This window comes from Phalacrocorax carbo, chromosome 9 (assembly GCF_963921805.1).
Source record: "Phalacrocorax carbo chromosome 9, bPhaCar2.1, whole genome shotgun sequence".
NCBI classification, from domain to species: Eukaryota; Metazoa; Chordata; class Aves; order Suliformes; family Phalacrocoracidae; genus Phalacrocorax; species Phalacrocorax carbo.
The window spans coordinates 1,900,318-1,925,697 of record NC_087521.1 but is presented as its reverse complement, the minus strand read 5'-3'; the positions used below and the strand labels follow the sequence as shown (position 1 = coordinate 1,925,697).

The 25,380-nt window shown below is 40.4% G+C and overlaps 1 protein-coding gene across 12 annotated transcripts in view; it reads left to right on the top strand.

Moving 5' to 3' along the window:
* The window catches only part of GPHN (gephyrin), a 306,435-nt gene that overhangs the window by 260,757 nt on the left and 20,298 nt on the right, over positions 1-25,380 (top strand). For 11 of the 12 annotated variants that reach the window (XM_064460104.1, XM_064460108.1, XM_064460105.1 and 8 more), the window contains 4 exons: positions 3,913-4,032; positions 12,623-12,681; positions 12,905-13,058; positions 15,008-15,129. In XM_064460104.1, coding sequence (XP_064316174.1) covers positions 3,913-4,032; positions 12,623-12,681; positions 12,905-13,058; positions 15,008-15,129 — 455 coding nt within the window. Of the gene's footprint in view, positions 1-3,912; positions 4,033-12,622; positions 12,682-12,904; positions 13,059-15,007; positions 15,130-24,366; positions 24,458-25,380 lie in introns of those variants that run through there. The other variant, XM_064460111.1, reaches the window with a different exon arrangement.

Genomic DNA, 25,380 nt, shown 5'->3' with positions numbered 1-25,380 from the left:
ACCTGTCGTCAACATTATCATTTTTCTAGTTAAAAAATATCACAGTACAGAGGTGCTTAAAAACAGTACTGTTGAAGCTGTGTCTAATGGGGAGGACTGCCACAGGCTTAAAGGGTTTCAGTGTCCTAATCAGTTCAGCAGGTTTCTACAAAGGATAAAAGGGCAAATGGGAGCTTGCTTCCCTCCTGCAAAATTCAAGAGTTCACAAATGTTTCTCCACAGGGACAGTCTGTCGTCCCAGATTAATGGGAATGGGAATCCTCTCTGGCAGGGAACAAAAACTGGGTGGGAGGAGGCACGCAAAGAGAGACTAATTCTGGAAATACCAGTGGTGAGTTAGAAAAATGAAGCTGTCAACCTCTGAATAATTGTTCGGGTTTTTTTTCTTGGACCAACACATCTTCAGGTTCATCTCCCTCACAAGAATTATTTATAGCCTTGGAAGGCTCCTCGGTCTCATTTCACCCTTCAGTCACTCTCAGCAGCAACATTCTGCTTTTCATGTTACAGACCAATTAACAGAATGATTCACAGCAGGGAGTTCAAAATAGGTTTAGATTTGGCTCCTCCTGTAGGGAAAATGGTTATGTAAATGCTATGTAGTGAGGAAGAAAATAGGACTGAGAATTGCAGAGAGGCTATACAGCCAAGTTAGACATCTCTGTATCAATTTGTAGATTGTATATTATTCTCTGATTTTCGTTTCCAGATGGTCGTGTTTATGTTAACAACCATTTTTTATTTTGTACTGAGGAAAACCTTCGGACCCTGTCTTGCTTTGGGGACGTTAAAGCACATTTGAGAGTACTGGTCATGAGCCATCCACACGGCCTCTGTGTGAAAGACTCAACTGTGGGGAGCAATGATTTTCTTCCTATAGACTTGCATAGTTGGAGCTTGGCATTTCCTGGAGACATTTGTAAGAGGCACTCTGACTAACCAGCTATAATATAGGGTGGAAGACAGACATTTTTCACCTTTCCATTAGTCACAGAATCACAGAATCACAGGTTGGAAGGGACCTCAGGGATCATCTAGCCCAACCTCTCTAGGAAGAGCACAGCCTAGACAAGACGGCCCAGCACCCTGTCCAGACGACTCCTGAAGGTGTCCAACGTGGCCGAGTCAACCCCTTCCCTGGGGAGATCATTCCAGTGGTGACTGTCCTCACTGTGAAAATTTTTCCTCCTGTGTCCAATCAGAATCTCCCCAAGAGCAACTTGTGTCCATTCCCCCTTGTCCTTTCCATGTGACTCCGTGTAAAAAGGGAGTCTCCATCTTCTTTGTAGTTGCCCCCTAAGTACTGGTACATGGTGAGGAGATCCCCTCTGAGCCTCCTTTTCTCAAGGCTGAACAAACCCAGCTCTCCCAGCCTATCCTCGTACGGCAGCTTCCCAGTCCTCTGATCATCTTGGTGGCCCCTCTCTGGACCCCTTCCAGCCTGTCCTTGGGCCTTTTTACAAAAGGAGCATGGGTCATTGTAGATCACACAGGACAGGTGTAAAGATGTGCAAGAGAAAATGCCTGAGATGGGGGCTATGATCAATAGGTTTTTATTCAGTGACTAACATGAAATAGATTATCAGTCGTGAAGGCAAAGGACAGAACCCAGTACCGCCCTATTCCAGGTAAATGTGAGATCTCAAAGGCCTATAAAAGAGCTTCTGTGAAATTGTTGTACATGAATATGCTTTCTGAGAAGGAATAATTTCTTTATCTTCATAGTCTCTAGCACAGAAGGACACAGCCCTGGAGATTGACACACAAATGTGGCGGTTGACTTTGTTCATAAAGTTAACCTGACCTAATGCTCAAAGGACCAGAAAGTAATTAAATTTACGACCAACCAATTCTAAAAGCAATTGTTATTTTGCCATAAATTTATTTAAATATTTCACATCATTACACCTCAAAAAATTAACTTGTCTAGCAATAAACTCCAAAAGCATGGATAGTTACAGCACATTCTATCACCATAAACACTGATTCCTGGCAGAGTCCTAAACATTTTGTATTCTCTGTGGTTCTTGAGGCCAAAAAAACACATTTTAAATGGGAGAGTTTTTCATGCAATACATTTTTCTTCTAAAAATTGTCACTTAAGACATCAAAACAATATTACCTATTGTGATGTGCCTAGAGACTATATATACAACAATATGCAAAAGAGCTCCCATAATCCAAGCCAATATTTGTTTGTCAAAAACAAATTTTATTGTCAAAATAACAGACTAGACAAGACTATTATAAACTTCTAAGCATCTTCTGTATAAATGGCAGCATCTCAGCTATTCAACCACAGCTGCTTGCATAGTCGGTGGTGAGAAATAAATACCATTTTAAAAAAAGGTATTATTTTTGTGTCATCTGTTTAGTTAACTGCTTTAGGATAGCATGAATCTTGCCCTAAAAACACATTAACCATGACATATGGCAAGTGTGATCTTTTTTTTTTTTAGTTTATTTTAGCATTTTATTTCTGTTCTTTTGAAAGGATGTTAGATTTCCGTTACCCTTAGAAAAGGGTCAGGATTCAATCAGCTCCAGGCTCAGCTGTTTCTTGGCATATGTAGGTCACTGTGATACTGGTACACAGTATCGGTACCTGGTAAACGAGGTACAGACCATTTCCAGTCTCTCCCTAGGGCTTCTGTCCCAATGAGCAATCTTTGAAATACACACATTTCAAATACATCTCAGAGGTTATGACAGTGCTGGAACGGAGCAGAAGAATGGGCAAGGCAAACACAGCTTTGTGCAGCTGGAATGTTGGCCACTGGTCTAGAATTTGCAGATGTCTAACAACCTCCTGTCAAAAGTCATGGAGTGAATGGCTGATGGGCGGGAGCAGGTAATAGTGCTTGGGCAGTACTGCTTGCAGGTCTGTGAGTTGCTATGAAATATGTGCTAATCACAGCCTAAGAAGTCCTGGATTTATTCCAGTGCTGCATATGGAGTATAGAGACAGTGTGCACATGAATTATACATGTGACACATACAGAATATGTTGGTCTGATCACAGCTGTGTGGATGTGTGTAGCACATGTTCACTAATAACAGTAAAGCCTAAATAAGTTGGACTTACTGAAGTTTTTCTTTTAGTTATTTATTTCTTAAGTGGTTATGGTCAAATTACAGTTTTGCTCTGGGTTTTGAAAAATATGTATTAAAATCAGCTACCTGGAGAGAAATTTTATTAAAACTATGTCATTAGTTTTACGATGTTGTTCTAGTATTTTTCTATTCTTTGTATTGCTTCTTCTGAAATTTTGTAATGTACTGTGATTTTACATAATTGTAGAGTATTATCAATTTTAGGCTTTGCTAAACTGACCCTCACAAACACAGGTATTCTATGTGAACTAGTGTTGACCTGTCTCAGCATGAAGAAATTTGCTTAAAAATGAAGCAGCTAGATACATCACTTTACTTAAAGCTGCTGGTTTTCCATATATAGTGTGCTGGTAAAACAAAACAGAACAAAACCCCAACCAAACCAAGTATTTATGTACAGAGAACTACTAGATTTTTTGCTTATGTAAGTTTCTAGAAGGTCACCGTCTAACTGTTGTATTTCTAAGCCAGTTATTCTTCTGAGTCAACCAGAATAACAATATATTGCTGCTTCTGAAAGTTATTTGATAGATTAGATGATAGATTTCTGTGATAGAAATCTAGGAGGAAAAATCTGAAGCCACCTAATATGTGACTATATGAAAAAAAGCCAGATCTGAAGCAATGACCTGATGATCTTTAAATATATTGGCATTTATACCTGTTGATATCACTAGCAGTGTATCAAGTGTCATGCCACTAATAAGAATTTTGGTCTTTCAGATTAATTCCAGAAAGTTCAAATGGTTTGATTTTTCTTTTCAAAAGTAAATTAATCTTTGTTTCATTATTTTTCAGCCAACTCAGACTGTGATGCCTGGTCAGGTAATGCGTGTTACAACTGGTGCTCCAATTCCATGTGGTGCTGATGCGGTGGTACAAGTGGAAGATACAGAGCTCATCAGGGAATCAGATGATGTGAGTCACAAGTTAAATATAATCTTTAATCTATGTGCAGCAGAAAATGGCTCATGATACAATCCTGTAAATATGAAAGATAATCCTACAGAAAAGCTCTTCCGTTAATCTCAGAAGCCTGAGGTTTTCACGTCAGTTCCTGGTGGCAATTCTACTCACTTTTTCAGGCTGTGATAACAGTACCACAGACCTACCTGTCCTGACACTGATTTTTATTGCAGTTGTTCAATGCTGACACCAAAGTATTAGGGAGAATGATCTGAGTAAAAGGCAAATGCCTCCTGAAGATCCATAAGTAGAGTCCGATTTGAGTGCCTAGTGTATTCACATTTTAAAATCCAGAGTAGTGGCAATCAGACATTATATTTCCTTTTTTTCTATACAAAGTTCACATTTAGCAGTAGAGCAATCTTCTTTATATTTCAGGATCATCCTGAAACTCAGCAAGATGAGGACTTAAAAAGTTCTCCTAAACTCACCAAGTAAGAAGAGGAAAAGTTTTCTTAAAATACATTTTGATCCCAGAATAGTACATTGAAATATTACAGTGCAGCATCACTGGTGATGTAATTAAAGCTGAATATGATTTTCTGTGGGAAAGTGAACTGTTTTAAGTGCTGCAAAATCCATGGGATGACTTGGATTATTTTGAACTATGCTGTGAATGTTGTTCTGAATTATCAAGAGTTAGTCTCGTTTCAGCAAAGGTGAATTTGGTGGATTTTGGAGAATATGTTTTGTGCACATGCCTTACAATAAATACATATATTTAGAATAAGGGGTTTTATTATGCAACAGGGGAAGTAAGTGCCCCTGCATTTTTTTTAAATCATAACTAATTTCTTCAATAGACTTCTATGGTCCTTTAAAATGAAAAAATTACTAAATTTAAGACCTCTGAAAACCAGGAAATTGATACGGTGCATATTCCTCCGGAACATAGTCTTGACTTTGTTTAATTTGAACAGATTTTCCAGCATACCTATAAATCCTGTTAGCGCCCTACCTCTCAGATGCTGCAAAATACCACAGAAAAAAAATTCAAGTACTGTAGTACTAATTCTGGATACACAGTTGTCTTAACAAAGTAAAATGTGTTTTTCGCTGAAGCACAGGAGCTGTCCGTACACAACTGTATCTTGAACAGTCCATCTTAGACTTCTTTTGTGTTCAGAGGGTTCCTTCTGAATCATTGCCTTCCCTTACCCAGCTGTGATTTCAGAGCACCATCATCATGTTTGCCATCATCTGACAGATTTTAAGGCAAGAAGATATGTCTCTTATTGACACAACTTCCAAGTTCAGTTTTGGAATGAAGTGTGTGCATGGTTCTCTGCTCAAATCAGCCTTTGCTCCTCTGCTGCTGTTCTGACAAGCTGTTCCACTTCGCCGTATCCCTATGCTGGCACTGCAATTGCAGCTGGGGTGCAAGTAGATGAATCCTAGTGTTCAAAGCTGATGAAGACAGCAAAAACTGAAACATACTCTCATGATCCTTTCTCATGCCTTATTACTGTAAATGCATAGATTTTTACATCTCATGAAGTCAGCAGGCTGTCTAGGCTGGCCTTCATCACATTTATTGAGTCAGTCCTGCTTTGAGGTTACAGATGTGCATTTGTAGATGCTATCTTCCTGTAAAATACACCGTTGCCTTCACTACTTGTTAATCATTCCATTAGCCTTACTGAGCCAGCTTTCTGTGGCCATTGCCCACCTCAGCATGAGAGGACTATCACATTGCAGAGCAATATACATGATAACCTCTCATTTTCTTCTTCTTCTTTGGATGACTGTCTTCCTGGATTCCACTTTTTTCTGTGCATGTTATCCTCTGCATGTGAGACTAGATTATTTGGTTATGTGCTTAAACTGAATTTTTTACTGAATGGTCAGCCACCTTCACTTTACTTTTCCTGCCTATAAGTGGAAGGTAGATCTCTTCAATTTCTGCTTGTCCTTGAATATGCCACTCTGCTAATCCTGTACATTAATAATTAGTACAGTTTTATTAGTATGGTTTTCTTCTCTCCTTTTCATGCCTGGGTGGCTACATATTTCAGGAATATTTTTCTTTTTAGTGTTAAGAACTCCTTCAGGGCTGGGATTTAACTGAATTAAATCTCTAGCTCAATCGGCAAGGAGCACAGTGGCGACAAGGGCGAGTCCCGTGGCTCAGCGCTAGATCGGGGCAGGCAAGACGGTTCCTCGTACCCGAGAAGCCCGGGGGTGAGCAGAGGGACCCGCCAGGAGCCGGCAGCTCTCGCGGGCGAGGCTGACGTGCAGCTGACACGACGTGGGGCCTTGCCACAAGCAACGGCGGGAGATTTAACCGGCCCCTAGGGAGCGCGAGCGACCACAAGCGCGGCGACCAGGACGGGCAAACAGGGCGTGGGGCGGCAGCTGGCGCAGGCAGGGCGAGCAGGAGGGACGCCGCAGCCCGCTTGTAGGTCTACAGTTCAGGCAAGTGCTTCGGTCTCTAGCGAAATGGTGGGCACTCGCCTCAGAGCTGAAACCACTGTTCGTGGAGCAAAAGCCCCTGAGATGTCAGACGCATCCACCCAGACGGGTCTGTAAGAAAGGACACACCAGTACAGGCAGTGGGTTGTGGCAACTGCCCCAACCCCTCCCCTGACGAAAAGGTACCTGCACGAGGTGTGCACAGGTTGACGACCTGTCACGTCAGGTGGCCGAACTGCAGCAAATGGTTAAGGGGCTGCGCAGTGTTAGAGGAGCTGAGGCAGAGGTATGGCAGGTGGTTTCAGAATCATGTTCCTGTGGCAGACATCTCCGAGAATGAGGCACCGTGGACTGTGGTTACTCACAGAAGCAGGATTCCACACCAGCCTGCACCCTCCACCATCACAATCAGAAACAGATATGACTGAGGACACCCATGAGCAAGGTCTGCAAAGTCCCCCAAAAGGGAAGACTGTACCAGCAACATACAGTGGACATCGTAAAAAGAAACGACGAGCGCTCGTGGTGGGTGACTCTCTGAAGGGTACTGAGGCACCCACCTGCCGGCCTGACAGGGAGTCACGAGAGGTGCGCTGCCTCCCAGCAGCCAAGGTCCGAGACGTGGCCGAGAGGGTGCCACAACTCATCAGGGGAACAGACTACTATCCACTACTACTACTTCATGTAGGCATGAACGACACTGAGAGCCGCAACCTGGGTAAAGTCAAGGAAGACTTTCAAGCCCTGGGGGAGCAAGTGAAAAACATTGGCACCCAAGTGATCTTCTCTTCCATTTTGCCAGTTCGAGGGAAGGGAGCAGCCAGAAACAGGCGCATAATGTATATCAACTCCTGGCTACGTGGCTGGTGCCATCGTGAGGGGTTTGGCTTTTATGACAATGGGGTGTTCTTCAATGATGACAACATGCTGGGGAGAGATGGGATCCATCTGTCTAAAAGGGGTAAGGGAATCTTCAGCAGTAGGCTGGCTGACTTGGTGAGGTGGGCTTTAAACTGAAGGACTTGGGGGGTGGGATCCATTGCAAAAATGCTCACACCAGCATGTCCAATGGGGGAGTAAGTCAGGCCAAGCAGTGTGGTGACAGAGGTTCCTTAGCTGTTTCCCAAGAGGTGAAACAGAAGAGTAATCACCTCAGGTGTATGTACACAAATGCACGCAGTCTAGGTAACAACCAGGAGGAACTGGCGCTCCGTGCCCACTCGGAAGGGTATGACATTATAGGAGTAACTGAAACATGGTGGGACACCTCAAAAGACTGGGGGATTGCCATGGACAGTTACAGGCCCTTTCGTAAGGACAGGCAGGGTAGAAGAGGTGGAGGAGTTGCACTCTACATCAAGGAACACCTTGAATGTATCGAAGTCAACTATGGTGATTGTGACTGCTCTATCGAATGTCTCTGGGTTAAAGTCAAAGGGGTTGTCTCCAAGCAGGACCTCACAGTGGGCATCTGATAGCGACCTCCTAACCACGATGATGATGCCAACGAAGCGATACTTGGGGCACTAAAGCAAGCTTCTGGCCAACAGAACCTGGTCCTGATGGGTGCCTTCAACTACCCAGACATCTGCTGGAAGAACACTACGGCAGCTCGCATGTCACCCACCAAGTTCCTGGAATGTATAGAGGACTGTTTCCTGGTACAAATGTTAGATGTGCCAACCAGGAATGAGGCGCTGCTGGGCTTGCTATTCACAAACCGAGAAAGCCTTCTTTGTAACATCTCGGTTAGTGATAGCCTTGGCTGCAGTGACCACAACATTGTGGACTTCGGGATCCTGCTGAGTGCGCTGCAGGTCAGCTCTAAGACAAGGGTTCTGGATTTTAGAAGAGCAAACTTCAGTTCACTCAGGGCTCAGCTGGGAGGGATTCAAAGGGAAGACAAAGGAGCTAGTGAGTGCTGGGAACTCTTCAAGAACTCTCTATTGGAAGCACAAAGCCAATTTATCCCCTACAAACAAAAGCAAAGTAAGCGGAGCAAGAGGCCCCCTTGGCTCAACCATGACCTCCTGGGTCTACTCAAATCCAAAAGGGAAGCACACCAGAGATGGAGAAGTGGAGGACTATCCGTCAAGAGCTACAAGGGCATTGCCAGAGCGTGCAGAGATGCAGTTAGAAAAGCAAAAGCCCAGCTTGAATCAAAACTGGCTGTAGATGTCAAAAATAACAAGAAAGGTTTCTTCAGGCATGTCAACCATAAGCAGAAAAAGAAGGAAAACATAGGCCCACTGTTAAACAGAAAAGGAGAGTCAATCACCAATGATGATGAAAAGGCAGAGGTCCTCAACACTGTCTTCACCTCTGTCTTTACCAGGACTGTTGGGTCCCAGGCTTTGGGAAGGAGATTGCCAGTTGATCCAAACACCGACCCACCATCAGTGAAGGAAGAGTTAGTACATGAATTACTACAGGAGCTTGACCCCTACAAATCAATGGGCCCTGACACCATCCTCCCGAGGGTGGTGACAGAGATGGCTGACGTCATCACAAGGCCACTCTCCATTATCTTTGAGAAGTCGTGGAGAACGAGGGATGTCCCAGAGGACTGGGGGAAGGCAAAAGTTACCCCACCTACAAGAAAGGCTCAAGGGAAGATCCGGGTAACTATAGGCCCATTGGCCTTACTTCAATCCCTGGGAAAGTCATGGAACGAATCCTCCTGGGGGCCATCACAAATCAAATGAAGCACGTGATTGGGAAAAGCCAACATGGCTTCACTAAAGGCAGATTGTGCTTGACAAACCTGGTGGCCTCCTACGACAAAGTGACTTGCCTGGTTGACATGGGGTGGGCGGCAGACATTGTCTACCTGGACTTCTCCAAGGCCTTTGAATCAGTCCCCCACGGTCTCCTCCTGGAGAAATGAATGCGTTATGGCCTAGACAAGTGGTCTGTGCAGTGGGTGGGGAACTGGCTGACAGGCCGCACCCAAAGGGTGGTGGTAAATAGCTCCTTTTCCAAGGGGCAACCTGTCACTGGTGGAGTCCCCCAGGGATCAGTATTGGGCCCAATGTTATTCAACATCTTTGTAAGTGATCTGGATAACGACATCAAGTGTAGCCTGATGACATTTGCAGGTGACACCAAGTTGAGTGGGGAAGTAGACACTCCAGAAGGGAGAGCTGCTCTGCAGGAAGATCTGGATAGGCTGGAAGAGTGGGCCAGCAAGAACCTTATGAAGTTCAACAAGGAGAAGTGTAAGGTCACGCACCTGGGAAAACATAATGCGGGAGTGCAGCACGGACTGGGATGCACCTGGCTGGAGAGCAGCTCTGTGGGAAGGGACCTGGGGGTCCTGGTGGGCAGAAAGCTCAACATGAGTGAACAGTGGCTGCTGCGGCCAAGAAGGCCAACAGGGTGCTGGGTTGCATCAAAAAGGGCATCACCAGCAGAGACAGAGAAGTCATTATCCCACTCTGCTGAGTGCTTGTCAGGCCACACCTGGAGTGCTGTGTTCAGTTCTGGTCCCTGCTATACAAAAAGGATGTGGCCAGGCTGGAAGGGGTCCAGAGAAGGGCCACCAAGATGATCAGAGGACTGGGAAGCTGCCATACGAGGATAGGCTGGGAGAACTGGGTTTGTTCAGCCTTGAGAAAAGGAGGCTCAGAGGGGATCTCATCACCATGTACCAGTACTTAAGGGCAGCTACAAAGAAGATGGAGACTCCCTTTTTACATGGAATCACATGGAGACGACAGGGGAGGATGGACACAAGTTGCTCTTGGGGAGATTCCAATTGGACACAGGAGGAAAAATTTTTCACAGTGAGGACAGTCACCACTGGAATAATCTCCCCAGGGAAGGGGTTGACTCGGCCACGTTGGACACCTTCAAGATTCAGCTGGACAGGGTGCTGGGCCATCTTGTTTAGGCTGGGCTCTTCCTAGAAAGGTTGGGCTAGATGATCCCTGAGGTCCCTTCCAGCCTGAGATTCTGTGATTCTGTTATCTGAAAAGTGTTCTTCTGAAAAGACAGAGAGTACTTTTAAAAGTAGCTCCCTGACCTCTAATTGTGGTAGCAGAACTTAAATATCATAGCAAGTGCTACCCAAATGACTGTAGAAGTTACAGGCCTGAAAGGAATTAGATCTGTCCAGCAGCAAGAAAAATTCTTATTAACTTCCCAAATGCACATAATTGAGAAAAACATGTCTACAGCCTTTTCATTTTGAGTTTTTATGTCACCTTTTAGGAACAAGGAGGCCGATGTGATCAACCAAAACCAAGAGTTAGATCCTACATCAAGACCGAGCATCAGTATATCAGTATGGATGCTGGCTGTTAACAACCATCCGAGTAAACCACTCAGACATAATTCAAAATATATTAATACACAGCAAGAAGAATGCTGCCTGATACACACTAAATGGAAGATGGTCTCAGCATAATGCCATACCTTCCTGCAAGACCTACCTTGAATTATCCTGTATTCCTAAAGCATTCGGGGATATCCATCAGTTCCTTAAATAACAATCTCTGGACATCACCATGTTTTCCAGTCACACTTTCCACAGTGCTTTTCAAACCTGGAATTACTAAACCCCTCAAAAGCCTTTTTTTTCTTGTTTCCCCTAATCCACGAGTCCTAACTAGGACGTTTTCTGTTACTCACATGTATCATTGGCACTCCTTCTGATTCCCTAGAAACTTCCTAGCTATCTTTAAATTTTACCAAAGATACGGAAAATTCAAATCTTCATGACTGGCCAACCACCCCTAGAGTGTCATAAAAATAAAATAATTCTTAGACTAACTCTTACCCCAGATTTTCATCACAAGCTTAAAGTGTCTTTTAGAGCTTCAGATGGGGATAAGGGAGATAAAAGGACATCCTGGGCACCAGCACAGCCCTTTTGGATTCTAGCTGCCAAAAATAGTGCTCTGTTAAACAAGAGGACCAGGTATAAAGGAAACAGAATTTGCACTAAAAACATATTTTGAAAACATTGTGATAAAGTAAGAAATCAGGTTTTCAGCATTGATGTTTTTGTTAGTCATTTCCTGGTTTTCATGGGTTTAAATTTATCCATTTTCACAGTAGGTAAACAGAACCACAATCTGTAACAACACATTCATTAACTTGAACTTTGGGGCCTTTAGTTTAAAGCACTTAGTTTGAACTCAGAAAATGCAGTCCATATCCCCTTAAAGAAAAGAGTCAAGTCCCAGTGTCTTGTACAACACTATCATTCCTGTAAAAATTCCAAATGACAACGAGGTGCCTTGTTTGTCTTGTAATATTAGTGTCTGATTTATAACTTTGAGGTACTTAAGGTATGAAGCACTACATGATAATGTAGAAAGAAAATCTGTTCCAGTCTAAGTTAGTATAGATTTAGTGCTATTGACAAGCTGGCACTATCTCAAAGCTGAGTGTACATATCATCGACCCACTTGCAGGGCTTATAAATTAAATATTAATGATGTAGGTCATGTGACATTTATTGGCATTGAATGAATCACCAAACCATTGAAATTCTGAAGAAGTAAACACAAATATTAAAGTAGGCATCAGACTTTTCAGGCCATTGTCTCATGTTCACATTAAATAAACATGATGAATAAGCCTCTTTCTGATTTGTACAAAGCTCTCAAGTAGGAGTTTCTGCTACAGGAATCTACATGAAAATCCTGAAACAGCTAGAGCATATAGCTTCTTCCTGCCTCTCTGCGGATGTAGTGGCATACTGTCTGTCAGACAAACGGTCTTTCTGAAATGCCGTCTTTTAAATTGTTCGAGCAGATCAAGTAGGCTGAGAGGTGTAGAAAGAATCCACTTGGTATACCAGATCGACAGACAAACATAGGATGTAACATAGGAAAGAGATATCAACACAGGGATCATTAAAAAAGGAATGTAAATCTATGTATTCAGTGCTGGGCCTTCCCTGGTGAGCTCATCAAAGAGAATTTCCTATAAAGCTGTTCAGTTTTAGCACACATTGTATTACAATCTTGACACATAGATCAGGAGAACAATGATGATGCTTAAACCATAAGGTCTTAGTGTAATGAGTATTGTAAACTGTGTAGACTTGTGAGAAATTAAGGCTGATTAATATTCTGGGAATAGCCCAGCTGACTGTATTTGATCTCCTTCTTTTTTGTAGGGTACTGAAGAGTTAGAGGTTCGAATCTTGGTGCAGGCTCGACCAGGCCAAGATATCAGGTCTGTAAACACCCTATTTTATAAACAATAAAGTATCTCTGTAGGAGTAGAAGGGCTGGTGATTTTCATAGTCATTTTTTAACTATAAGCAGTACTGACATTTGACAATTTGACTAACGAACATCCCTGGACACTCCTAACCTGGAGCAGGACCACTCAATGAAAGATACTTTCAATCTCATTCTGTTTTTCTTTCATTTTTTTTCTGTGCTATGATTTTCAGACCTATAGGACATGACATTAAAAGAGGTGAATGTGTGCTGGCTAAGGGAACCCACATGGGTCCATCTGAGATTGGTCTCTTAGCAACTGTTGGAGTAACCGAAGTAGAAGTTAACAAGTTTCCAGTGGTTGCAGTCATGTCAACAGGGAATGAGGTAAGAAAAGTATGTTTAGAATCAAGGTCTGAATTACTGTATCTTCTTTGGGACTGTGTTTTGGATAATTACTTCCTCCCTATTCCCAATTAGACTCACTTTTTGAACTGCAACTCATGCTGACATGAGGTATTTTGTGAGTGATACCCATAGCAGCTGCTTGTGTTTTCTTCCTTGAGGGCTCTCTCACAAGTCTCACACAGTGTCTTTGCCAAAGTTTTGGTAATGTATCCAACCATATGCCAGATGCTTTCCTCCTGCCAGCAACGGAACACCTGTGGGGTAGTTAGGTTGTAATTCATACTGCAAATCATGACTGGAAGGGTAATTTCTTTTGAGCAGCACTCTTCCGTAGCTATAGCGCAAACGGCAGATAACCTTTCTTTGAAAACTGAATAATACTATTGAATGTCTTGCTGTAGTATTGTGCCTTATTATTTTAATAGTAGTACATGTTGAAATCCAGACAACCTCCTGTTGGTAGAACTCCAGAACAACTTTCTAATTGCTTTATCTTAACTACATCAGAAAAAATCATGTCAAGATTAACTCAGTTTGCTAATTGTACATATCCTGTGGGTTGACCTTGGCCAGCAGCTATGCTCGCTCATTCCCTTCTGCAGCAGGACAGAGAGAGAATAGGAAGAGCAAAAGAAAAAGTACTTGTGCGTTGAGATAAAGTCCGTTTGAAGTTTAAAGAGGGCATGAATTTAGACCTATAATTTTGACCGTCCTTTTTGAAATCCAGACACAAACATATACCCAATAGCTGTATTCTCATACAGCTTGAACATGTTGAATTTTGAAAGATTTTGAAAACTTTTAATATGTTGAATTTTGTCATCTGGTGGTGTTCTTACAACTTCCACAACTCCAATGAAGGTGTAATGGGTACTGTGAGTGATGCTGAGGCCAGACTTGCTAGGACAGAATATTGCCAGATTTTATAACATAGGGTGGGTCATGCAGGAAACATATCGCTAACCAAAGAACAAAGTCGAAGACCTACAAGGATTGCGGGTGATGATTTTCTGAATAGTATCTTCTGTATGACTGAAGGTTCTTGCATGTCATTAAAGGGTCCTTTACTGATGTGGGCATGCTCTTTTGTATCATGTGTTAAAACAGATCCTGCACAGTGGGTTTGTTAAACATCCTATGGAAAGCTTCACAGAAGAAGAGCTGCTAGCCAAAGCATGAAAATTTAGCCATGCTCCACTCTTGGCTATTTTTACCTTACCACCTAACACTGTTGGTATAATCTTGACCAATATATTCTCATTATTATTATTATTATTTACCTCCGGCCAATATTGTGTTGTCCTTTTGTGTCCTACAAAAGAATTCCTGACATATTTAAAATACATGTTTACATATGTATGTTTTGTAGTTTAACTTCCAAAATATGTAACACATGTAAGGCGATTGCCATGCTACCATCTTGAGGGAAAGCTTTTCTTCCAAAACAGTAATTGATATAAGAATCAAGCTTTAAGCTTCTGTCTATTATTCCAATAGAGATTGTTGTGTTTAAAAAACATCTTTACTGGTAAGTAGGCAATGAACTTCAAAATTTCTGTTAATGCCTTTACATCTGGTTAGCAACATCAATGAGGTTCCTTTAAAACCATTTAAATAGAAGCAATAACTTGAAAAATTAAAGTTTTTATTTTGATTTCAAATGTTAGAGATGAGAAGCCAGGTACTCATAAGGAGAAAGAAGGGTTTGCAGGCATGAACCAACAGAAACAAACTAAGCAACATGGAGGATTGACTAAACAAGTATATTACATATCATCTTATTAATTTAAATTCACTAAATCAGTTCACACATGTATTTTACAATATGTGTCTAAGAATATCTTGTCCAATCTGAAGAAGAAAATTCTCACTTGTGTAAAGGCACAGTATTCCAAGGAGACTGACTGAGAGTGGTTTTGGTTTTATAGCTACTGAATCCTGAAGATGACCTCTTGCCAGGAAAGATTCGGGACAGTAACCGTTCAACTCTCCTAGCTACAATCCAAGAACACGGCTATCCAACAATCAACTTGGGAATTGTGGGAGATAAGTAAGTACCACATGTTAGTAAAGATGTCACTCATATTCATGCGGTGCACTTTATGGCAGCCATGGTAAAAAGAAATACCAGAGAAAATGTCAGTCATTGCAAGCGTCACAGTGGTGTGACAGGGCACATCTTGGAGAAGATGTTTTACCTTTTTCATTAGAGAAATAGATAAGTCTAATATTAAGAGGAATCATTTGATTAAAATTTTACTGAATGGTGTTTATCTTGCTTTGCCTTCTGTTTGTTGAAACATTTATTACTGCTGCAAATTTAATTTATTGCTGCAGTAACAACACAAGCACCATACCTAATACAAGTAAGAGGAGACAATTCTACAGCAACTGTACTTTTTTCTGATCCAATGAAGGAAAGTTTCTCTCAGAGTTTCTTTTCCATGCCAAAATTAATTTAGAGTATAAAGTTTTGTCAGATTCTGAGTAACTGTCTTTTGGGGAAGGCCCCACTGCTGGATGTTGCTCAGCTTTTCCAGAAATATGTCAAAGAATTTAAAGGAATCAAAATTCTTTTTCCTTTACTGGTCTCTCTACTTTGATTGCCACAGAGCAGTACCCTGTGATCAGTCTTTCTGTTCATCTGACAGTGATTGTTCATTGTTTCCCACTGATAGTGAAGTCACATCTCCCGTTGAGAGCTCTAGGATAAGTGATTGAAGTGTTCAGTCTTCTGTCCTTTGCAAGACTGTGCAGTGCCTGTCATCTATGGCTTGAGTTTCTCAGCATAATATATTTTCTCAATTTATTGAGCCCCAAGGGCTTTGAACAGGCTTTCTTGTTTCTCATTTTGGGTATCAAACCAACTGACAGACTGGATTTGATAGGGAGTTGTTCAGCTTCACCTCCACCTGTTTGAGAAAATGGGTATTCCTTGTGGGTAGTTAATAGTGAGGCCAGATCAGAAAGAAAAAAAAAAGGTACGAGGGGAGAACAGTGAATTTCAGCACCCACATTTCACATTCGTTGATGGCACAATTCCCAAGCAGGGAGGCAAGGTTACTGCTAGTGAAACGCTCATTTCAAAACCAGCCTTCCCTAGTGCAGGATTCGATACAAAACATCACTAGCTTGACAGAAAGTAAATGAATGGGCAGCCACTGCGTGGTTTTACAGTATGTGAATCAGCCCGAATGGTGGCTCCAGGAAATGCAGTTGTATTTGAGGTATTCATACAGGGAATAAGACACACAGCAACCACAGCAGTTGTTGTGATCTTAGGGAGCACAAACCCTCTGGATACTCTCACTGTTTCCAGGCATCCTTTTTGCTACTCTGGCCTGGCAAAACTCCACTGCTGTTCCAAAGAGCAATAAATATCAAAAACCTCCTGCCCAAGAATTTCAGGTGGAGATTTCATGCGAACAGAGTCTAAACTCATGAGACAGTTCTTTCCAGGAATGGTACCAAAATGTCCACAATCTCTAGAGTGTTTTCTATACTATAAGGACCCTTTTAGACTTTAAAACACAGGCAGTGAAGTTCTCAAATAAAACTATTATATCCAGAGATCAGGTTCTAGATTTACATGTCTGAGAAAAACAAAAACAGACACAAAAAGGCTGTCAGCTCCAGAGAGTCATCTCTACATAAAAGAAGGATTGGCAGAGTTTTTCTCCAACAAAATATTGGAGGTGGAACTTCTTACCACCTGCATGACGAAAAGTTACTGCTACTGTCATCAACATTACTGTCAACATTAATTTACATGCTGTCATTAACAGTGGGTTAATCCAATGGAAAAGATGATTTCCCTGACCACCTTTCTGGTAGCCCCTCTGGCAAAATAAGAATTAAAAGCTTCTTTGTTCTTTATGGCCTATGCAGAGTTTAACTTAAGGTCCTTGGTCAAAACTATAGCTATGGACTCCATTGCCTTCAGGATTTTTTTATGTGACCTCCTAGGCATGGAGTGTCTGTGAAGATATTTAATCCTGAAAACTCCCAGTAATAAATAGCAAGCAATTTTAGAATCGTAGAACCATTTAGGTTGGAAAAGACCTTTAATATCATCAAGTCCAACCGTAAACATAGCACTGCAAAGTCCACCTCTAAACCATGTCCCTAAGCGCCTCGCCTGCATGTCTTTTTGAACAACTCCAGGAATGGTGACTCCACCACTTCCCTGGGCAGCCTGTTCCAGTGTTTGACAACCCTTTCAGTGAAGAAATTGTTCCTAATATCGAATCTAAGGCACTAAGATTCTGGCACAACTCCCTGGCACACCTTGAGTCCATTTCCTCTTGTCCTATCATTTGTTCCTTAAGAGACAGACCGCCACCTCGCTACAACCTCCTTTCAGGCAGCTGTAGAGAGTGATAAGGTCTCCCCTCAGCCTCCTTTTCCCCAGGCTAAACCACCCCAATTCCCTAATCCGCTTCTCATAAGACATGTGCTCTAGACCCTTCACCAGCTTTGTTGCTCTTCTTTGGGCATGCTCCAGCACCTCAATGTCTTTCTTGTAGTGAGATTTAAAGCCCAAGAGAATTTTTTACTGGTTTACATTTTACTTTTCTATATTTTTTACAAATATTTTGTGAGCCTTTTGTACATGTTGGATGCAACCTGAAAGCCAGAGAGCAAACATATATATTAGACAAAGGTCTGCAGCTTTGTTTTCAGTTATCAGAGAGGCTGATACTTTTGAATCCTCGCTATTAAAATGTTCAGTGTGTCTTGATGTAGTATACCTTCGCAAAGGTAATAAAAGTTCTTTTTAAACCTTTGGTTTCATGCTTGGGGAGTCACTTCTGCAGAGGTAGTTACTTTAGCTTATAGAATAGAAATAACAAGCTTCCAATTCTAGAGTGATTTTGTACTTTGCAGTAAGTTTTGAAATAATTCAATACTGTTACCTTAGCCAAGAATGTTCCCCATCTAATACCAGGATTCTGTCTTAGCAAGTTTTCTGCCATTCTTCTCACACTCACGTGCCCAATCAATTTATTTACAGCAAAATGTATCTGCAGTTCTGTATCAGTCAGAGGGAACATCTGATTATGTAAATTAGTTTGATAATAAGTACGGTATTATTTCATTATGTCATAAAGCTACCAAGAGAGTGTTGCCCATACGGATATTTCAGTGTATATCTTTTGAACTAACATGACTGATTTGACAGAGTACCATGGCACTTGAACAAATGCAAGAGACTTACCAGAGAGATCTTACAAAGAGTACAATTCTGCCGTTTTAGTTAGCATGTTTATAGAAAAGATGAAAAAGCCTTCAGCGTCTGTTATATGGTTTACTGGAGTTAAACCATAGATCATGTGTGTTTGTGTGTGCTCATTTGTATGTGCAGTTTATTTCGTACGTATAATATGTATCTAGACAGTGAAAAAATGGAAGATTTTATAAGCCTGCAATACCTACAGACGTAGTAAAAATACTGGCAAACAATACTTTTCAGAATGGAAAATTAAAAACTTGTCGTTTTTTTTCCAAAGGCATCACTGTAATGTATTTCTCCCTTCCTGTATTTCATATTTGGGGTTTATATACTTTTTTTTCCCTATTCCTTTTTGTTTATACATTTTGCATTGAGTAAATTTTTTCTGCATTTTACTGGGCATGTCACTTGCTGTATACCCTAAGTACTGAATGGAGTTTGAGAGAGCAGGTAATGGGGAGCACAGCTGAGTGTTACTGTCGCTGTAACAGGTCAAGTTTTTTAACAAGCATGGAAATTCTGTCAATCACATTTACAGATTTCACATTTACAATATTCAAGCATGAAATATTTTTTAGAGTAGTATTTGCAAAGACAAACTTAGAGGTAAGTATTCCTATATTTCATTTCAGCCTTTGAATCACTTAGAGGTGTTTAGGTGAGAAAATAGCTTATCCAGCTGCTTCAAAGCCCAGGACTGTGATACATGTAAACATGTTAAAACAGAGAATGTGAAAGGATGGGGAAGCATATGGAATGTCTGTGGGTGTCTGCAGAGTAGTTAGGAGCACTTTAAAAATGCCTTTGCCTGTTAATCGTATCTGAAGTTACATTTTGAACTGGCCACTCAAGTCTCATTTAGGCTATATTTGTATTTTCAATTGAAACCAATATTTTACTTCTTTTTGGGGCATTTTAATGATTTCTGAGATTGTCATTGTTTCTATTCTCATAAATTGTATATAGATGACTCAATATTCAAAATTCAAAACAGTAGGTCCAAAACACATAGATAAAATCTACATTTAAAATCCTAGAAGCAAGCAATTGGAGAAAAGAACAAAACTGAAAAATGTGATACAGTTGAAGTTATGTCTGGCTAGGAGCCAAGGTTTTCTCTGTATTCTTAGCACATAAAAATGAAGCTGTCTGAAAAGCACACATCTCTGGGTAGAAATGGAAGATATTCCATTTGCAGAAGTACTCCAAACACAAGAAACAAATGCAAACCCAAAAAAAGGAAGAACCCTTCTGATGTTGTTCTTACTGTTGTGTCTTACGTCTTTGTCTGAATCACGGAATTACTTGGTAAAAAATTGTGAAAACAACTGGCCAGTTAAAACTGGTATTCCAATGTACTTTTGAGTGTTGTCTCATATAACAAGACCACGTTAAAAAGGCTTCTGATTTCATTTCCTTTACTTATAGTCTATGAAGTTGTTTGGTTCTTTGGAAACCATCGATAAAAACAGGAGATACATCTCTAATCTGATCTGATCTGTAGAACTCTATGAATTATCAGGATATTTTTGTGTCTGATTATTTCATTTGTGTTGTTTGTATCCACTGTTTATTTAACACTGTAAAATTTAGCCCTAGCAAAATCTGCTGTAGTGTGAGCCTCTCTTTTAGAAAGCCATCTTCCATTTTGAGTTTTCCTTCTATGAGAGACTCTCTTATTAAACTTGCTAACAAATTTTGATCATGTATTTAATGAATTTCCTCTGTTTTTACCTTTGTTTACATGAGTGCATTTTCCCCTTCTCCGCATTTGTTTTCCTATTTTCTAATTCCCTTATCATTTTTCCCAGATGCATGTATAACATTCACTGCTTGCAGCTGCATTTTTATTTATGAGCCTGTGATTTCACAATGGAGAGAAACAATCTCTCTCTTCTTAGGAGAGAAATTTAGGAATTTTGCATTTTCTACTCAGTTGCTTTAAAAATTTATCAGAATATTTATAAAATCTGCAGCATATAAGAGCTTTTCTGCATTAGAAGTTACTAGTTTCTCATTTATATACCTCTCTTTTATGATGTATTTTTTGACATAGAGCTCGTAAGTGACAGGTAAACCCATTAAAATCACACTTGCTGTTGTGACAACATTACTGTATGATATCCCTAAAATAAAGGCTGTGAAAGAGTCCCTTCATATTTTGGAAAGGGTACTAAGATCTCATTCAAGGATTTAGTCTGCTTGAATTTTATGTTTGCCATCCAAAAAAAAGTTTAAATCTTTTGTACTTGTGTGGGTTGCACGTAATTACCAGTATTATTGTTCAGATGGAACATCTGGAGTAGAGGGAGAAGAACGGGGAAACTGCTCTAACTCTAAAATTTCTCAGGTAATATCAACTTGATATCACATATCATCACATGAGTTAGACTATGAATTATAGGCAGAATTCAGCCACAGAATCCTAGCCTCTCCCTGCACCAGTTTAATGTCCAACTTGAGTACAACCAAATATGCTGCAGAGTCATTGCTAGTAGTAGTATCATTTAACGAATGACTGCAAGAAAAGGCTTGTTAGAGAAAAGGCCTTAAATCAAATGTCACAATATTAGTTTTTGCTAAAGCGACTTCAGTTCTAGACCTGCTCAGAGAACGACGGTGTTACAAAGTGTGATCATAGCCTAATGATCCCAGGGACACTGGGTAACGGTTTGAAGGTGATTCAGGTATGGATGTCCTCTCTTTCACTGTGCCCTGTCAAGAAGAATATTCTCTTTTTCAAGCAAAAATATTTAATATCTGTCACAATTCTTGATAATCATTAGGGCAAACTTCAGGTAAGTTGTCATATGTGACAAGACACCTCATCTAATGCACATACTCAGAAAACACAAAGAAACATATAAGCCAAAACAGAGGTGAAAAAAGAACTTGTGAAACAGGGCAGTGCAAGTCCCAAGGGACCTTCTGTACCACTAGGAAGCTACGTAGTGTGACAGGTAATAAAATTTCTTACTGTAGAGGTGACAGGTGCAAAACTAATGCACAACAGTGTGTCATTCTCATAATTGTCCTCAACACAAGCATGGACTTCTTCCTCACTTAGCGTTTATAGAATCACAGCCCAGTAGTAGAACATGACACAAAACAGCAAATAATAAAGAGGACAGAATACTATCAAAATCCTTCTATATTTGAAAGCAGAGGGAATCTGTAACTTTATTTGTTGGAGGGAAATAAAATCTACTCTAGTTTACTTTTGAGGCATATCTTAACATTTTAAAAATACTTGGAGACATAAGTTCTGTTTACAAGAGAACTTCAGCCTCTAGGAGCCAAAATATCATTCACTTAAATGTCTTTCAAACTCCTTAATATCTAGATCATATATAGGAATTTGGGTTCCCAAGTCACTGAGAAATTTTTGAGGATTGATATTTTACTATTAATACCCCAGAAGAAAATAATGAAAACTAATAAAGGCAGTAGATACAGAAAGGTCAAAGAAGTGGTGAATGTTGAAGATAGGTCACTGTGTCAGTGATATGAAAAACTTAGAAAACTGGTTGTTAGAATATTATTAATACAGCCAAGTATGAAGTGAGATATATAGGACTAAAGAATATAAGTAAACTTTACGAGATGGAGGATTATATCCTGGGAAGTAAAGATTTAGGAGAAGATTTGAGAATCACAGTGAATAGTCTGCATATGCATAAAGAACTAAGTCTCCTGCAGAATTAGGAGGTTATTTCTGACCTTACCTTTTTATTCCCAAGACAATAAGACAACAGTATATTGTATAGAATTCCGAGGAGGACCATTAAGTTTTTTAAGTGGATGAAAGATGGACCATATACTCCAACAGTATCAGAACTCAGGCTGTTAGTTCAACAAAGATATTCTTACAAGATGACTTGATTACATTCCAGTAATACTGAGCCACATGGGGAATAAACTTTGAATAAAGTTTCTATTTCAGAGCAATGGCTAGATATTAAAGTTAGACTACTTCAGACTGTAAATAAAGCATAATTTAACAGTGAAAGTAATTCTCATTAGGAAACTATCAGATGCTTTGATATATATTGATTTCAACGCAGGATTGGATATTTATTTAATGTGCTCTACAGTTGAAACAGAAGCAAGCTCAGGGAGGTTCCCAGACTATATTAAATACCAAGTCAGACAAAATTATCAAAATTATTTCTCCTGGTCACAAATAATCTCTTAACTCTTACTTCAGAGAATTAGTTTAATTTTCATGTTATACTAATGTACAATATGTAGTAGAAGCACAAATTCAGAAGACCAGTACCACACAATAACACAGCAACAGTGATCTATAAAGACAGAATGCCAGTCAGAGCTCTCGCTGTTTTAATATGTGATACTCAAATGAATTGGAAACTTTCTGGAAATCTCTAAAAGTATGCTTTTGATTTCCTTAACTCTGTGTAATTCATTGTGTCATTTAGAAACATCTGTAGTTTCAGTCTGCCTTTTTGGAGAAGAACGTTGTGAGACTGAGAGTACTCTTAGAGTTCAGCACCTTGCTGAAAAAGTTCTTGATTTTGAGACTGCTGTCTGTAATTGATGAGTAAACCAGAAGCTGGGATCACATGTGAAATCTCAACGTGTTTTGTATGTCACTTCCTGACACAGTGGCCCTATTTAGAGAAACAAAGACTGACTTTGTTCACTGGCAATGAACAAATGAGGGACTGAAACCATTTCAGGAAATGGCTATCTTGGGAAAACTAGCAGAAATAAATGGACATATAATCTGAATAGTTTTAGTATTTTTCCATTACTTCCAAACAACATTAGTACACATCTGATCTGACAGACCCTTTCTGTGATGACTCATGAAGAGAAACCAGGCATAGATTTACAAGGTGATAAAGCAAATTTTAGATTTCATGTTAGCAGTGTCCATATGCATGTGTATAACAATAGTGCAGGCACAGTGGTGCAGTCTGCTGAGATTCCTCAGTCAGACAGGATCTGTGTGTGCCCAGAAGTGATCTTTGAAAGAATAGACTGCAGCTGCTGTGTGCAGGATCAACTGAGCCTGGGCTGAGGGCTGGGGAGTGAGGTTGTTGTCTAGCCAGCTGAAAAGAAAAAGGGCTGAAGAGCTGCGTTGTGACAATTCATGACCTGGTCCATTTCAATCCTGAACATCTTATTTTATTTCTTTTAAAAGAGACATATATAAATCTTCATGTCAAATTAAGATTTTTTTCACATTTTACATTTAGATATCCTACATTTAAGAGTATAAAAACATAGATTTCAGTGTATTTAATATTTCTGTTACAAAGGACACTATCTAAAAGTTATTTCTTCCCAGTGTAACTGACTTGGAAGAAGTATATATAAAAAGAAATGCTATCTTCACAAAACAGGAATTGATAGCAAAACATTTATTGTTTTAAATAAGGTCTGATAGCAGTAACTTTCTCAGGTTTGGTCATTTTTTCTAATCCCGCCTCTTGGAGCACTGTAGCTGGATATGAAGCTTCTCATGAATGAAGTGGCATCTTTATTGACTATGGAGATATAAAATTAGGATAAATACCCCCCTTTTCCCCTTGTAGTCAAGAAGTTGACATTTAATATGCTTTGAGACCCATTTCCTGAATGAGCTAGAGTGTGAGTAAAGACGTTTCAACAGGGCCCATCTCCAAATATTTTCCCATCATCTGTGATCGTCCTTCCAAAATGTCAAGGTGTTTACCACTTCATTTTGCTTTGTCTGGTAGTCAAGAGTAAAGAAGTTTCTCCATAGAATCTGCAAGGAAAGATGAACTACAGATTGTTGGCATGCCCAGCTGAGCCTAAACCCTTCCATAACTTCAGTCTTCATCCTTGTGAGAAGCCTATCCAAACTATAAACAGAAAGGGGTTCCCATGTACTCCTTGTCTCTCCCGTTGGCTGGCCTTGCAGAGAGGAAGCATTTCCCATGATAATTTTGAATATCCAGAGCCAGCAAGGGGGCCACAGCTGGGCACAGAGCATCCCTTTCACCCCAGGAGCCTCTCGCCTTCCCTGGCTCCTTATTATACCCCTTCTGCTTCCTTTACCCTCAGGAAGCCAGATGTTTTTAAAGAAGAAGGGACACAGAGCTTCCAGAACACTGCGGAGACAGGCCTGCCAGATTGGTGAGCACTGTTTTTAAAACACTTGGGACATTGAGGCACATGCATGCTCACAGGCAGGCTCAGCTAGTTGTCTGTCAGTACAGAGCTAGGAGCACAGATTCTACCAATGGTTGCCATAGAGAAGCAAATGGTGTTTTATTCTGTCTATTAAATAACACTGCCTTGTCAGCTGAGTTCTTATGCACCAGTGCACTGTAGACATACATGGCTCCGCAACATTGATAGAATTAAAATTTTATTAATGCCAAGAATATTTACATTACTTGTCAGTAGCAGCAAACATCATTATTCATCAAGGCTTTTCCCTTTTAAAAATCGAGCAAAGTAGGAAGAAACCTGCTTGAAGGTAGTTGCAGAGTACAACTCCAGGGGAGTCACTGCTATGACTCTTCAGTCATACATGCATACTTGTTTTTCCATTACCATGCTGATCATCTCTAAAGCAGGCTAATTGGAATGCTTTTGAAACCTCTAAACTATCCACTATGCTTTTTTTCCAAAATACATGTACAATTATATGCTAGGTTTTATTTAGGGGGATGGCTTAATAATATAGATTAATTTACAGAACTTACCTCCTATCATAGACAGGCCAAAGGGGCAGGAGTGATAATAGAGGGAGAGTAAACCACCTGTCATTTTCTCCATTAGCAAACAGTTTCTATAGTTTGATTCTTGTAGGAATTAAAAATAGGCAGAAAAGTAATGAAAAACCTATTGAAGGCTAGTACCTGAAAACTTCAGTCATGTGAGGATCCTCACTGAAGTTAATGGGCCTGTTTTTATAACAAAAGGTTTGAGGGTTGAGTTATAGCTTAATGTTCACTTTGCATACTGGAAAACAAGTTTCTGTGCTCATTCCTGAATCAATCTGCCATATCCTTAGTCTTCAAAAGACTTGTTCTTGTTCAGCAACTAGTTGTTCATGCTGAAGCCAGGTAG